The 15,805-nt window shown below is 35.3% G+C and overlaps 1 protein-coding gene across 2 annotated transcripts in view; it reads right to left on the reverse strand.

The window, feature by feature from the left end:
- AP1AR (adaptor related protein complex 1 associated regulatory protein) overlaps window positions 1-15,805 on the reverse strand; it is a 44,080-nt gene that overhangs the window by 2,941 nt on the left and 25,334 nt on the right. Inside the window, exons 3-9 of one of the 2 annotated variants that reach the window (XM_062199733.1) lie at window positions 14,943-14,969; window positions 9,386-9,411; window positions 6,615-6,711; window positions 5,366-5,464; window positions 3,493-3,551; window positions 2,734-2,807; window positions 1,484-1,612 (exon numbers count right to left, since the gene is read on the reverse strand). In XM_062199733.1, coding sequence (XP_062055717.1) covers window positions 1,484-1,612; window positions 2,734-2,807; window positions 3,493-3,551; window positions 5,366-5,464; window positions 6,615-6,711; window positions 9,386-9,411; window positions 14,943-14,969 — 511 coding nt within the window. The remainder of the gene's footprint in view (window positions 1-1,483; window positions 1,613-2,733; window positions 2,808-3,492; window positions 3,552-5,365; window positions 5,465-6,614; window positions 6,712-9,385; window positions 9,412-14,942; window positions 14,970-15,805) is intronic. The other variant, XM_062199734.1, reaches the window with a different exon arrangement.

Consider the following 15,805-nt stretch of genomic DNA (forward strand, 5'->3'; position numbering starts at 1 on the left):
TTAATAATTCCATTAATAACTTCAATAAAAACCTAGAAAGTCACTTTATCTACACATTTGATTAACATATAATGTGGAGAATAGAATCAGTAATTAAATGACCTGAAAGGAGAAGGGTCAAATTTAACAAGATGTTAAAACCAGAATGAATTTTTTTTAAAAAAATCATGATTAGATAACGTATGCCAAGATAAAAAATTCCAAAGATGAGAAATAAAATGGTAAGCACTAAATAAATAAATAAATAAAGTTTGATGATTGGGATCCAAATATGCAATAACTAATACAGGATTGGGAAAATGGTGTTTAGCTGAGAATACTTAAAGTTATGCAGACTTTGATAAAGTTATCCAGTTTCCTAATGTATCTGTCTATTTATCTATCTGATAAAACAATGGTTTGAACAGAGGGTATCTAAGGTTCACTTAATCTCAAAATTCTATGAAATGTTTAATACTTATTATTTTTCCTAAAGTCCCATATTTTATAATCCAGTTTTCCTTTCTGGATTGCTTATTAAAAATATGAAAATTGGGGTCTTATTCAGTGAACTATATTTTAAAAAGACAACATTTTTAGCTACAATTTTGAATATTTAACACATATCACACACCTGTTACATAAACACTTGGTATCTTATATAACTTTTATTTAATCCTCACAACATTTATCCATTCATTTGCTCAGATATTTACTAACTGCCTACATGTGCCAGGCATATTCAGACTCCAAATACATGACAGTGAAATCTTATCTATTAAAGTAGATTCATTATTCCCTTTTAATGATGAACAAATTGTAGTTTAAAACAAGTGAATAATTTAAAATGCTGCCACTAGGAATATGTATAGCTAAAATTTCAAATCCATATCTGAGGTATAGCTTTTGTTTTATAAAAATGACTAAGAAGCAGTGTTTAGCTTACCAGTTAAGATACTGGTAGAAAAACTGGTGTCCCACATCAGAGTACCCAGTTGGATACCTGGTTCCTGACCCCAGCTTCCTGCCAATGCAAATCCCAAGAGGCAATGGTGATCATTCAAGTTATGAGTTCTTGCCACCCATATGGAAGACTGAGATTATGTTTCTGGCTTCCAGCTTTTGTCCCAACCCAGCCTCTGCTTTTGGGGGTTTGGGGGTATGAACCAGTGGATGGGAGCTTACTCTTTCTTTCTCTCTCTGTGCCTCTCAGATAAAAATTTAAATAAATAAAAAAAGCACCTAACAAATAAAATTGTCAATTACAAAAATTTTAAGAAATTAACATTTATTTTCTAAATCTCAAGAAACATTAAAAATTAAGTATTTCCTAAACAATTTGTCACCACAAGATGATCACTAATACAAAACAGTACAGAAAATTTTTATACTGATTTTTCAAGGCCTTGCATTCATTTCTGTTTAAATAAACTAACAGGGCAGGAGATTTATATAAATCAACATGAATTGGATCTTTAAGATAAAATTGTGAATTATATAATACCTTCTTCATCTTCCCACTCTAGGTCTAAGGATGTGCTGTCATCATTTCCACTAGTTGACTTAGTTTTGGTCATTAAATCACAACTGCTTTCTGTATTTGGTGTAAGAACTGTGGCATCAGACGAGAGTCCTAGAAAACACACCAAACACAATTAAATGTCATCTGTACATTTGACCACAATAGTCATTTTCTTTTACAACAACTATCTCTCTAAATATAAGTATTCCTTTTAACTTAAGAAACAATAATTAAAATAATTATATTGCTAAGTTTCCATTAGGAACAGTTGTATAAAGGGTTTCATTTACATATAAATATTCATTATAAACTTTTTACATAATTAATTTTAGATAATGTTTCAACACTCAATTACAAAGGGGGCTTAAAAATGATAAAACACATGAAAGGCAGGCTATATTTTCTTTCTTTAAAATATAATTTTTAATTAAAATCTTTAAATCCGTATTTTCTTTCTTTTCTTTTTTTTTTTTTTTTTTCTTACAGGCAGAGTGGACAGTGAGAGAGAGAGAGACAGAGAGAAAGGTTTTCCTTTTCCGATGGTTCACTCCCCAATGGCCGCTTCGGCCGGCACACTGTGCTGATCCAGAGGCAGGAGCCAGGTGCTTCTCCTGGTCTCCCATGCGGGTGCAGGGCCCAAGGACTTGGGCCATCCTCCACTTCTTTCCCAGGCCACAGCAGAGAGCTGGACGGGAAGAGGAGCAACCAGGACAGAATCTGGCGCCCAGACTGGGACTAGAACCCAGGGTGCTGGCGCCGCAGGTAGAAGATTAGCCTATTGAGCTGCAGTGCTGGCCTAAATCTGTATTTTCAAAAGGAAATTCTGTTGTTTCCCCTACTGGGCAGCACTGCAGTTTTAATTTTTGAAACTTGAATAAACATCTAAATCTTAGAAATCAAGTTGTAACAAGAAAAATAAGTACACTTTTGTATTATTTCTTTTCTTTCTGGGGGAAAGGGAGGGGTGAGAACAGCATAGAAATGGAAAAAAGAATACTTGACTCCTTATATGGATTGACAGAGAGAGCCTGAGATTTTTCTCTGCTCCAACTCCTTTTTAAATAGGAAAGATGATACTGTATAAAGAATGACTAGTTAATTCACCTATCTGGGCAATATAGGTGAAAGGCCACAAAGTTCTATAGAAAAGGAATCAGGATCTTCAATTATGTGTTTTTACCGTGGCATTAAAGTAAACTTAAAATACACAGAACATATTTTAAAAGACTTACTACTACTTCGAAAAACTTCATACTGTGACTTTATATTTCTCAAACAAGATTCAAAGTCATCTTCTGGTCCTGAACTGCAATAAAAGTGAATTTATATGTATATATATATTTTTTTTCTCACAGAAGATGCAAAGTAGAGGCAACAAAACAAATAGTTAAGTTAGTGACAGTATTTTAGTTTAAAGGCCTATCTCACACATTCATAACTGCTGTATAATTAGAATAACCTAACAAAAATATGTCTTAATTTTCTTATTGCTAGAATGAAACTGAAAAAAATTAAGCGCAATCTGTAAAATTTAGCCATAAGTTCAACCTGACAGTGTATGATAATGAATAAGGTTCACTGAATGATACTAGTGGGATACTAGTGGAAATGTGACAATGAGATGTTTCTTCCAAAACACAATCAAAAATCATCTTTATTAGAAGAAAAGAGAGGGTCTAAGGAAAACATATATAACTCAAGTATACACAGCTGACCTGAAGGCATCCAGCTATTGCATCACTTTCTATATGGAAGATGTGATCACTCTTAAAAAAAATGCCGTGAAGTCAATTTAAATAAATGATCATCTTCCAACTTAAGTAAAATAAATGCTGTCAGAACTCTTCTAAGACAATGTCTTTGAGAAGCAATAACTTTTAGGGAACACATAAACATGAATATGTATATAAACATCCTGAAGTGAACTGCAAATCTCTTTGGAAATAAAACTTTCTACTATAAAGGGATGAAGAAACAGTTTCAATATTTACCTTTGATATTCTCCATTGTTGGAAGGATGACATCGCTGTGCTACTCTCTGCCTTTCTTGCTTTGGAAACAAAATGAAATCAAAATCACTCTGTTGTGTAATTGTATTTTTAAAAATCAGTCATGCAGAACTTAAATATTTTTCCAGGTTTCTAAAAACACACCCTTGAAGTTATTCTGTAAAGTCATTTTTCTTAAATTCACCATTATTCACTTCCATATCCTCTTATTTATGGGCAGAATTGTTCTCATTTAATCAGTATATAATATGCTAAGCACTTAGAAGATTTGTAATTAAAAAAAAAAAAACCTTTTAAAACATATGTTTGCCGGTGTTCTCAATATCTCCTGAGTACTCCTAAGTACTTCATAATAAGTGGAGATATGAGGGACAGGAAAGGAATAATTAACACTATACATTAGGTTCTAATCTGGGTAAAAATAAGTAGCATTAAAACAAAGAATTTATAAGACTTGGCTGAACTGACTCAAAAATAGTAAAAGGAATTATTATTCAGGATTTAAATAAGGTTTAGATGACCTGTCAGAATTATATTCTGATAGTTGGGAGCTATGTATCCCTGGCATGGCCTTTGCTGTTTTTTTTTTTTATCTATAAATTATAGATGGCTACATTATTGCCCTAGAAAACTCAGAGTGATGAAAATCAAGTGAATTGACATACGCCTGTGAATGTTTGTGTGTCACTGAGTATATTGTATAGATTTTGTATCCCTGTATCATTCAGAGAAGGAAAAATGGAGAGAACCCTGGAAATCAACCCAATGAATGCTGCAAATGGAATCCTTTTAGTTTTTATAAGGCAAGTGGTAGCAAACCCAGGCACCTGTATTAAAAGCAGTACATTAATTTCTTAGAAAGTGACAGTTTATATTTTTCTATTTAAGAATTTGCTAAAAAAAAAAAAGCCACTCCCTCCCATATAATTTATCAGCTGAAACATGAGAGAGAATACAATTCACATAAAAATCACATACTAACATGATAAACAGTTTTCAGTTTCTCTGTTTTATTATCTGACATGTTCTTTGTACTACGTCAGTTACCACTATGGTAAGGAATGGGCAGAATATGGAGGAAGATACTAAGTAATACTCTGATGTGCCATTTATTAGCTGAATGATTTCAAGCAAATGGCTTACTCTACCTGGCCCTCAGTTTCCTCATCGGTAATATGGGGATTAAAACACCACCTATCTCCTAAGGTGGCTGTGAGGATTAAATAGGCACAACATTTAAATGACTTAGAACAGATCCTGACACTTAGATAGAGCTCCACAAAGGTCTGCTATTCATGCTGTTACAGTATGGCGAGAAATGGTACATCTGCAGCCTTTTCTGGTAAAATACCAAAGATTTCTCAAGATCTAAACTCTCAATCTCCCAAGGATGCAAGGATAAAGATGAGATGTAAACAACACCCCAGTGAGACAAAATCACACAGCTTGTCTGATTCTAGAAAGCATAAGAAATCCCAGCAGTTCTAGGAACTGTTTAGAAAAAAGAAAATGCTTTGGAAATTAACTACATTGCTAGCTTTGCCATGTTTTACCTCTAAGAGCATGTTTATTTTAAGAATACTGAATAATTTTTGAGCACTAATATCACATGTAAGATAAGCAGGAATTAGCTGCTGCTAAACAGCGTTCAATTCAAACATATAAATTTGATGTTATTTCTAGTCATTAAGGATTGATCAATTTGCTTTTTAAATTCCCAAGAATATATGCATAGATACATTTATTGTTAAACAAGAAGCTTGAATCTACAGGGGGAAAAAGGTCCAACTAAGATTTGTCAGAGAAAATAAGGAGAAAAGTAACCCTAATGTATGTTGGGGTCTTTTCCCCTCACCTCCAAGAGCTTTCGCTGCTTTGCTGCCCTGGCTGCTTCACGCTGTGCAGCGTATAAAGCTTCTTCTTCTAGTCTTAACTTCTCCTCCTGTAAGGCTAACTGTACATGAACAAAACGATAAGGATTAACAAAATCAGAACCTGTCTAACTGCTCTAAAAAGCAAATGCTTCTCTAATTTGTAAAATAAAAAATAAATCACTGAAAAAATGATTTCTATGAGGCATTAACAGAATTGAAATTTTTGTGATTGTTCATTTCAATTCCTCCCTTTATAAAATAACTCAAACGATATGAAACACATTACAGAATTCTTTAGAAGTTGAATTTTGAAGCAAAAACATCTAATTTCATTAAATATGGAACTGTTTCTAGATTAGAATATGCAATGGTCTTCATTTTCAACAATCCTTTTAACACTTAACTAGTTTAACTGTTTTGGCTTTTTTAAGTCAAAGATCTTTAAAATTAAGACCAATCATACCACTGTCTACCAAGAGTACTACATTTTCTAAAAATTCATGGCTCTCCATCTAATTAAAATTGATATACATGCCTCCTTAATGTTATTATTATGAAACTGTTAAAAAATTATGAGTTCTTTCAACTTTGAGCTTTTACTGTTCATAAAAGCATACCTACTGCTTTAATGATATGTCAAAGCTAAGGTAAAAGTCAAATTTCAACGCATTTTTTTTCTTTTGAGTAATATTAATACCTTTGTGTAGCTAAGTTAATGCTTTTGAAATTACTAATTGGTACCAAGTAAATTTTTAAAATATAATGGAATATGACCAATTCCATTCAGTTTAGTGAAAATACTATAATTGTAGGCCATTTTCATAAGTATATTAAATAACATTATGACTGCTAGAAGTACTTGGTTCACTGAAAACAAATAAAAAGACAAAAACTAAAAAAAAAAACAAACCACACAGTGTGAAAGAATATTTTTAAGTTTGTTTTAAACATGAAGGTACACATTCTTGCTAGCATTCCCATCTGTGAATTAAGAAATTACTTTTAAAAGAATATAGTATATTCAGTTTTTGGCATCACAGAATTTCTGACAAGTTAAATCAAACTAAAAAGAAATTGCAATTTGCTGGACTAGTTATTTAAATCATTTTACCTGTATATAACTAAATATAGATCCAATGACTGTATGTAATATATTATCTAATGACAATTCTCCCCAATAAATGAGGCTTTATGATAACATATATATAAGCAACATAGAAGACTATTTACCTCTTTTTGAATTTTCTTATCAATGTCTTTCTGTTTTTCAGCAATAGAATCATAATGTCTTTCTCTTAGGTCAACAATTTCTTCCTCAGTAAGAGGTCTACATAAAAGGGGGGTACAGGAAGAAAGAAAAAAATAAAAAATGGTGAGTTTGATAAAACACAAAGTCAATGAAATTCTGAAATTTTGCTATTGTAAGTGTATAAAAGCAATTAGACATGACAACTTCAATTGTAAAGGGTAAAAAGCATATATTCTAAAACGTGTTCTGGTATATAAGTTGAGCAAGGCCATGTATCACATTTATTTATGCAGTACAATTTTCTTTAAGACACTTACCTTTGTTCTGGCGCTGTCTTAGCCATCTTACCCTATGGGTATAGACCCTGGACAGTATCCCAAAATGTTATGACAAAATATAAACGAGCACCCCGCACTCTGAAGTAAGCCCTCACAGACTCTGGAACTCTTAACCTTCCTCTTTTACCCTGGCCTCCCAAGGCCCTTTATCCTTCTCTTTTCTACCCATCCATCTATATGGTAAACCTCTTAGCTTTACTTCACTTACAACCAATGTGGACATCACTGCACCTCTAAATTATTTTCCTACCAACATACTCACCTTCCTGCACTGCTATCATTTCATCATATTCACTCAGTTTACTTGTATTCTGACCTTGGATTATTTCCACAATTAGCCTGTTCTGTGGTGGGCCACTAGAGAAAATCTAACATCAATTCAGCCTTAGGCCCCAGCAACAGTCATTTTACTTAAGCATGGTCAACTCCCTTTCACCTTCTATGCTAACTATTTCAAAACTTTCACATACTCCTTAAGATTCTTATTCAAACTTTCTTCTCTTAAGGAGTTCCATCCCACTTTAAGAAATGGGGAGTATCAACCATGAATTTCTTTAAATTCTTGCCTCTCCCTAACTTAAGTATGTTCTTCCTATGCTTTCCTTCACTTCCCAGAGGCAGTGTCCTTAACTCCTACACTTAACTCTTGATTCCCTCACTACTGATGCCATCTCTCCTCCCACTCGAGATAATTCTTTGGGACACTGCTCCATCAATTAGCATCTCTCTTTTACCTCTAACCTAATCCTTTTGTTTTTATTTCTCTTCCATGTGAAGAAGGAGAGAAGGAAGAAGGAAAAAACCTTGATTTGATCTGTATCTAGTTCTAGCTATTGCTCCTTTTCTCCTTCTCTTTCAGCCAAAATTCTTGAAATTAAATATATATTATCAACAGCTAGCATATCCAGCACTTAATACATGCCAGGCTGTCTTCTAGATGTTTTACACATATTAACTAATTTTAATCCTCCCAACAACCTTATATGGTAGATACAAATTACACATATGAAGGAAATGTGACAAAGACAGATTAAGAATGTGTTCAAGTAAGCCACATAGCACATGACAAGGATAGAATTTAAACTCAGGGAGACTAATCTTCCATTCACTGCAATCTGCCTCTGCTATAATCACTCTGTCAACTCCAGCAAAGGTGATCAGTGGCTTCTTCATTGCCAAACACAATAGACAACTGCAAAGCCTTACCTTTCAGGTACTGTGTGACCAGTCCCTCTAACCCATCCATCTGTCTCTACCCCCCACTTTGATTCCTATGTTCTCCTGGTTCTTTTGGCTGAATACTTCTTGCTCATCTTTACACCTCTCTTCTAGTGCTCTTAGAACTACCATGTTTAACCAGCATGCTACTTCTGTTCCTCTAGTTTAGAGCTTTCTATTTTAGATGGGTAACTAATAAAATAAAAATACACATTTAATATTCAGCTCATAACGTTTTGACAGTTGTAGACACTCATGTAACCTCCCACCAAAGCAAGACACAGAACACTTCTACACCCCAAATACTTTGCTAGAGCCACTTTCCAATCAACCCTCATTTTGCTTATGTAATTTCTTCTGTCTGTAATGTTCTCTGTGTACACGGTAACTACTAACCAACTCTTTGGGTATCAACCCAGGTGTCATCCTCTTTTAAAAAAAATTACTGGACACACCTTTCCATACTCTTGGGCAATGGGTTTCCTAGCAAGTGCTATAACTGTTACTTAATTGCTTTTCTACCTCCTGTTGAAATTAGTCATCTCCAGAATATATCTCATAGACCAGAATGTTTTTTCTTCTAATGTACAGATATGTCTGGTATTTTAATCCCAGGGTCTAGGAAGTCTCCGGCACATGACAACTGCTTAATAAATGTTTGCTAAACTGAAAAAGGTAAGGAGCACACACTTAAAATATGAAATAGCATATAAAAATATTCTCTTTATATCAAGAACTTTCTTCTGAGTTCAATTAGATGCTTCTTTTTTCAAGTAGTATATGTAATTTTAATAAATATAAAAAGGCTGCTTAAATAAATTATAGCACCAAGATTCTAGTTATAATTAAAAGCTATAAAAAACATGACTAACAGAACAGAATTTCATAGGGAAGGAAAAGGAGGATAAGGTTAACTAACTTGAATGTACTTATCAATAGTAAATGATTTTAAGAAAACTAAAAATAACATATAACTTAGGTTCAATAGGATAGTATCCAGGTAGTTACATACATTAAAATTTTTAATCTTCAAAACAATCTTTTAAAATATGTATGTTTCAATCTTATTAGGAAGAGAAAACTAAGGTTCTAAAACATGAGCTCCTCAGTGTTTTAAAGTAAGCAAATGACAGAATCTGAATTCTTAGAGTATCCCATAGTTCACATACAATTTGTTTTGTTTTTTAAAGTCTTACCTATGACTGCTTCCTGGACTTTCCCCCTATATGAAGAATAAACAAATATTACTAAATGAATTCTACTTAAGGCAAACCAATAAAATTTTCATTTAATGAAAAATATTTTCTACTTACCTAGTCTTGTCATGGTAAACACATTTTATTATTAAAAGTATTTAAAATAAAAAGTTTTAAAATTTTATAATTTTCAAAGGCATAACAAACTTCTGCGGGATATTTTAGTGACTTTCTAATAAATATTAGTTATCTATCAAATACATATCTGCAGGATGTAGTAGATAACACAGCCTCCAGCCTCTACGTCCTGGTTGACCCTAATTATTCAGATTTCATATTCACAAATTCTCCTACCTGCTATTTGTAACCTCCAAATTAACACTTCCTTAAGCTTTCTTGGTCATTTGAGGGCATGTGTGGAGCAGTGAAAATGCTGAGTTGCCCAACTGTTATCAGGGAACATAAACCAAATTTTAATATTTCACGTTCTTGCCTTTAGCTTAAAGAATTCTAAGCTCAGGCACAAATGAGCAGGCAACATGGTAAAGTTCAGGATTTATTTGGGGAAGTGAGAGAAATACACAGGAACATGAGAGCTTTATTAAGGGAGAGGGGCCCAAGAAGGGCAAATGGGGAGTTCCATACCAGTCTTTTCCAGGGAGTGGGCCAGAGGCTGCAAGTGGGAGAGGGCATGCGGGCAGGAGAGTGGCTGCAGCAGGTGCCTTGGAGCAGCAGGCATGAGAAGTGGCAAAATGGCCACATGCACAAGAGGTGCAAGGGAGAGCAGGGGTGGGTCCAGTGTGCTCCGGCCTCTTATCCATTTCCAAAAGGGGACTGGTTACATAGTGTAATTGACAGGAGGGTGGATTTAGGTGAGATCAAGCCAGGGCTAGTGGTAGGGAGGGGGAAGAGGTGGTCTCCAGCTCATTAATCTAATCCTATCTCCCTGACTGATTAATTCTACATCACAACAATGTACATTCCAGTTGTGGCAGTACAAGACATTAATTACCCTGCTGCTATGAGCAAGTATCTTGCCTACAGATTATTTGCTGTTACACTGCTTGTGCTATTATGCCTTTTTTTTTTTCTTGGTGATTTCACACTTTGGTGCACTGCTTAAGTACCTAAGCACAAGATGGATGTGATATGCCTTATGGAACAAATATATATGTTAGATAATAAGCTTCCTTAAGGTATGAGTTAATGCTATTGGCACTGAGTTCAAAGTTCATGAATCAATAATACATGTTAAACAAGTTGCCTTAAACAGAATATATATAAAACAGGGTTATACAATGAGCAATTGATGAAGATGTTGTGACCAAAGGCTTGCAGGAACTGAATCTTAGGAGTAATGCTTCCAAATTCACTAATTCAACACTCACAGCAACTTTATAGAACACAACTACAAATAACAGGAACAAGCTGGTTTTATTTTCTTTTACTGTTATGAAATTAGCTAATTTTTTCCTCCCAAATGCTAACTCTTTTCAAGATGAAATCAGATTTATGCATATTTCTCCCATAGTTAAACTGTTCATATCTGACACTTAAAACATGAGTATGAATAACAGCAGGAATAAAATTCCAAATGGTCCAAATTAATGTAGGAAACAGCACTATAAAAAAAGGACAGTCTCAATTAAATCAAACTCAAATGTGACATGATAAAAAGAAACAAAAACAGACAAAACTGCAAACCACACAAACAAATTCTATCTTAGGAACACACATGAAAACACAGGTCCTTTTTGAAAAGCAGTATGATGGTAGAATGAACTCTACTGAGGGCTAAAAGAATCCTTACTTACATTTAGCACTTGCCAGAAGCTTAAAATATATCATGGACAGTGTTTGCTCAAACTTTTCAAAAGAAAAACACATGGAGATTAAAGTGATCTTTGAGAAGGTAAAGAATCTACGATCTGTGAAACTTTGTATGAAATTTAGTTAGGAAAGCAAAAGGTAAAGATAAAATGATTCCTCAAATATGTTCTACAAGATGACAAATATACATTATTATCTTAAAAAATTATGTGAAAGCTAATTTGGGAAATACTGAGTTGAACAAATTTAATTTTTTTTAACAACAGCTCTTAGAAACTTTAACATGCTAATTTATATTCTGAGATTAGTATTTCTTTTTTAAAGATTTATTTTATTTATTTGAACGTCAGAGTCACACAGAGAGAGAGACAGAGAGACAGTCATCTTCCATCTGCTGGTTCACTCCCCAAATCCACCATGTCTGGGACTGGGCCAGGCCAAAGCCAGGAGGCAGGAGCCTTCTTCCAAGCCTCCATGTAGGTGCAAGGGTACAAGGTCTTGGACCATCCTTCACTGCTTTCCCAGGTGCAATAGCAGGGAGCTGATTGGAAGTAGAGCAGCCAGGACTCGAACCACAACCCAAATGGGACACCAGAACTACAGGTAGAAGCTTAACCCAAGCCATAATGCTGGCCCCTGGGATTAGTATTTAAGAAATCTAGGCAATGCTGGGCTAAAGAATGGTTTAAATTTTTAAAGGAAATATTGATATGGGAACCGGCATTGTGGCACAGAGGGCAATGCCAGAATTCCCCATGCCAGTCACTGCTGCTCCACTTGCTTTCTGTTCCCTGGAAATGCACCTGGGAAAGTAGTGGATGATGGTTCAAGTCCTTGGACCCCTGCACCCTCCTGGGAGACCCATATGGAGTTCCAGACCCTTGCTTCAGCCTGGCCCAGCTCTGGCTGTTACGGCCATTTGGGGAATAAGCCACTGAATGGAAGATTTCTTTCTTTGTGTCTCCCTTTCTCCATCACTCTGTCTTTCAAATAAGATAAATCTTTTAAAAAAGAGAAATATTGATACATTTGCCCCTTTTCTTAGAAAATACAAATGACAAAAGGTCAGAGTTTACAGTGCTCTTCTAGTCTATGAATGCTTCCTGGTTGCTTCTGAGTTCAAAGATAAAGATTACCTAAAGAAATTTTACTACTTGAAATCTACTTAAGGCAAGCCAAAACAATTTTCTTTTAATAAAAAATTTTTTTATTTATCTTGTTTTGTTACAGTAAACAAATTTAATTATTAAAAGTATTTAAGGGGTCAGTGCTGTGGCGTAGCAGGTAAAGCTGCCGCCTGCAATGCTGGCATCCTATATGGGTACTGGTTCGAGTCCCGGCTGCTCCACTTCCGATTCAGCTCTCTGCTATGGCCTGGGAAAGCACTAGAAGATGGTCCAGTTGCCCAGTTGGTTGGGCCCCTGGGTCCACATGGGAGATCCGGAAGAAGCTCCAGGGTCCTGGCTTTGGATTGGCCCAGCTCTGGCCATTGTGGCCATCTGGAGAGTGAACCAGCAGATGGAAGACCTCTCTGCTTCTGCCTCTCTGTAACTCTGCCTTTCAAGTAAATAAATAAATATTAAGAAAAAAAAATGTTTTTAAAACAAAGCTTTAAACTTTTAGAGATGTAGAAAGTAAGCCCCAGTGAGCTGAAGTAATTTGTATATACACATACAATTAATTTAGTGAGGCTGGAAATTATCACACACACAAAAGCTGTTCTAACTACACTAGTGTATAAGAAATATACATGTTTCACTAAATCTAAAAAGCATATCTTTCTCTATATTTTAACATTGCTGGATTAGGGGTGCATCTTAAAACTGATAGGAGTTTTGCTGCGATAAAGTGCAGAAAATCCACACAAAGAATAACTGATCAAAGAGATAATGGCTAAAGTCAGAAACTGTAAAATGAACATGTTCAAATTCTACTTTCAGAAATCCATGAACACTATGGTTCAGGAATGAGTGTTGCAATGAGTTCAGGAATGGATTGTTGATGTATTTTACCTATTTCTTAATTGTAAGAGATTAGAAATACTCTTTTTTAAAGATCCTTGAGAGATTGTACAACATGGGAAGCAGTCCACACAGTAGACTCATAGAATGACAATTGCTTTAAGTAACACTCTGATAACAGAATCAGCCCTTAAGGTTTCCTGGTCTGGCTGAAAGGCCCATGGGAGCATTTCAGGCATGGAAAGCCAAGACACTGTGGCAAAAAATATTCTGCATGAGGGATATCTGTGAGACCCCAGTAGAAAGAAGGGACCATCAAAGAAGGATGTACTTTTCTCTGAAGGGAGAGAGCTTCCACCTTGCTTATGGCCTTGTCCACAGAGACAGAGTTTGTGGACTCAACAGGCTTCGATAGCCTAGGTGGCTCATTTCAGGAACCTTGAGAGGTCACTGACATCATACATTAGAGTGTTAACTGTTAACAACAAGAGTCACTGTGTTGGCCGGCGCCGTGGCTTAACAGGCTAATCCTCTGCCTTGCGGTGCTGGCACACCAGGTTCTAGTACTGGTTGGGGCGCCGGATTCTATCCTGGTTGCCCCTCTTCCAGGCCAGCTCTCTGCTATGGCCCGGGAAGGCAGTGGAGGATGGCCCAAGTCCTTGGGCCCTGCACCCACATGGGAGACCAGGAGAAGCACCTGGCTCCTGGCTTCGGATCAGCGCAATGTGCCGGTCGCAGCGGCCATTGGGGGGTGAACCAACGGCAAAAAGGAAGACCTTTCTCTCTGTCTCTCTCTCTCACTGTCCACTCTGCCTGTCAAAAAAAAAAAAAAAAAAAAAAAAGAGTCACTGTGCACTAACTCCCCATGGAGGACCTCTGTCCTCAATGAGTTGTATTGAGAGTTAATTGTAAAACCAGTTCTTAGGCTGGCGCCGCAGCTCAATAGGCTAATCCTCACACCGGGTTCTAGTCCCGGTCGGGGCGCCGGATTCTGTCCCGGTCGTTCCTCTTCGTGTCCAGTTCTCTGCTGTGGCCCAGGAGTACAGGGGAGGATGGCCTAAGTCTTTGGGCCTTGCACCCGCATGGGAGACCAGGAGAAGCACTTGGCTCTTGGCTTTGGATCAGCGTGGTGTGCCAGCCACAGCACGCCAGCCACAGCGGCCATTAGGGGATGAACCAATGGAAAAGGAAGACCTTTCTCTCTCTCTCTCTCACTGTTCACTCTGTCAAAACAAACAAACAAACAAAAAAACAAAAAACAAAAAAACAAAAACAAACTAGTTCTCAAAGTTTCTTTTTTTGTGTGTGTGTGTATGTGCAAACTGTTGAAATCTTCAGTATAGAGTTGGTCTTCCGTGTACAAAGTTAATTGAAAATGAATCTTAATGGAGAATGGTACTGGTAAGGGGAGAGGGAGGAGGAGGGGTGGGAGGGCGGGTATGGTGGGAAGAATAACTATATTCCTAAAGTTGTACTAATGAAATTTATATTTCTTAAAAAAATAAGTTGAAAAAACAAAAAGTTCTTTGATTTCCATAAGATGCTTTAAAACCTGTGCATGTGTAGCATTATATGTATGTTATATGGTAGAAAATTCTGAATTATTTGCTAACATAAATTAAAAGAAGAATGAAATGATACAGAAAGTAGTAAGGGAAAAGAAAAATTCTAAAACAAAATAAAAAATTTTAAAATAATTGTTATAACTAATGAGATGACTAAGAGAATGAAAAATATGGGCTTTGCACTATTAAGGAAATACTTACTTCATCACTTTCTACTAGATTCTCAAACTGAAAGAACAAGAAAGCAAGTGTTAGGAAGGATATTTATCCAAAATATAAGCAATTATGTCACTTTTCTCACCTTAGAAATAATATGCTCTTTTACACATCAGCTCATATAATAATATTCAACAGTCTAACAAAATGACCAAGGCAAACATATGCTATTTTTTATTTATGACTTTTTATGAAAACTGGAAAGGAAAATTACAGTAATTTTCTACGCAAACTGGAAGCTTATAAACTAAAACTCTGATCCGAATTTTTTATGCAAGAATTTTCTACTTCATCTGAGTTCAAAACAAGTTATTTAATGTAATAAAAAGTAGGAACTAAAAAGATACCCAAATAAGAATTTCTCTAAGTGTTCATAAATGTCCATTTATTCACTCATATAATTATTTGCTGAAAATCTACTAAATGGTATTCAACTCCAAACACAATGTCTGTCTAGAGATATGAATGTAAACAATTTGGTTATAATACAATGAATGCTAATTTGTAAAATGACCTACTAAAAGTCATTACTATTAAATCACACTATCAAAACATTTAAATAATTTAATCACTTTAAAGAAAGAGAAGTGTTTTATTGTTAATACTGCTTTATTTAAAGAGAGAGGGGAAACAATGAATTCAAAAAGTCTAGAAAATAACAGAATCTAACATAACAAAACTGTTCAAATTATCTTTGGACTTATTTTTTGTATTGGCTTGTGTTTTTGTTGTTGTTGTTTTTAAAAACTCCTTCCTGGTTTATATGCTGCCTTAATTCAATATAAGGCCGTGAAGTTCAGTGTTCAAGCTTTAGAACCTAGTAGTTTTGGACTGTAATTTATTTTCTA

The sequence above is a fragment of the Lepus europaeus genome, chromosome 8 (assembly GCF_033115175.1).
Source record: "Lepus europaeus isolate LE1 chromosome 8, mLepTim1.pri, whole genome shotgun sequence".
Lineage (NCBI taxonomy): Eukaryota > Metazoa > Chordata > Mammalia > Lagomorpha > Leporidae > Lepus > Lepus europaeus.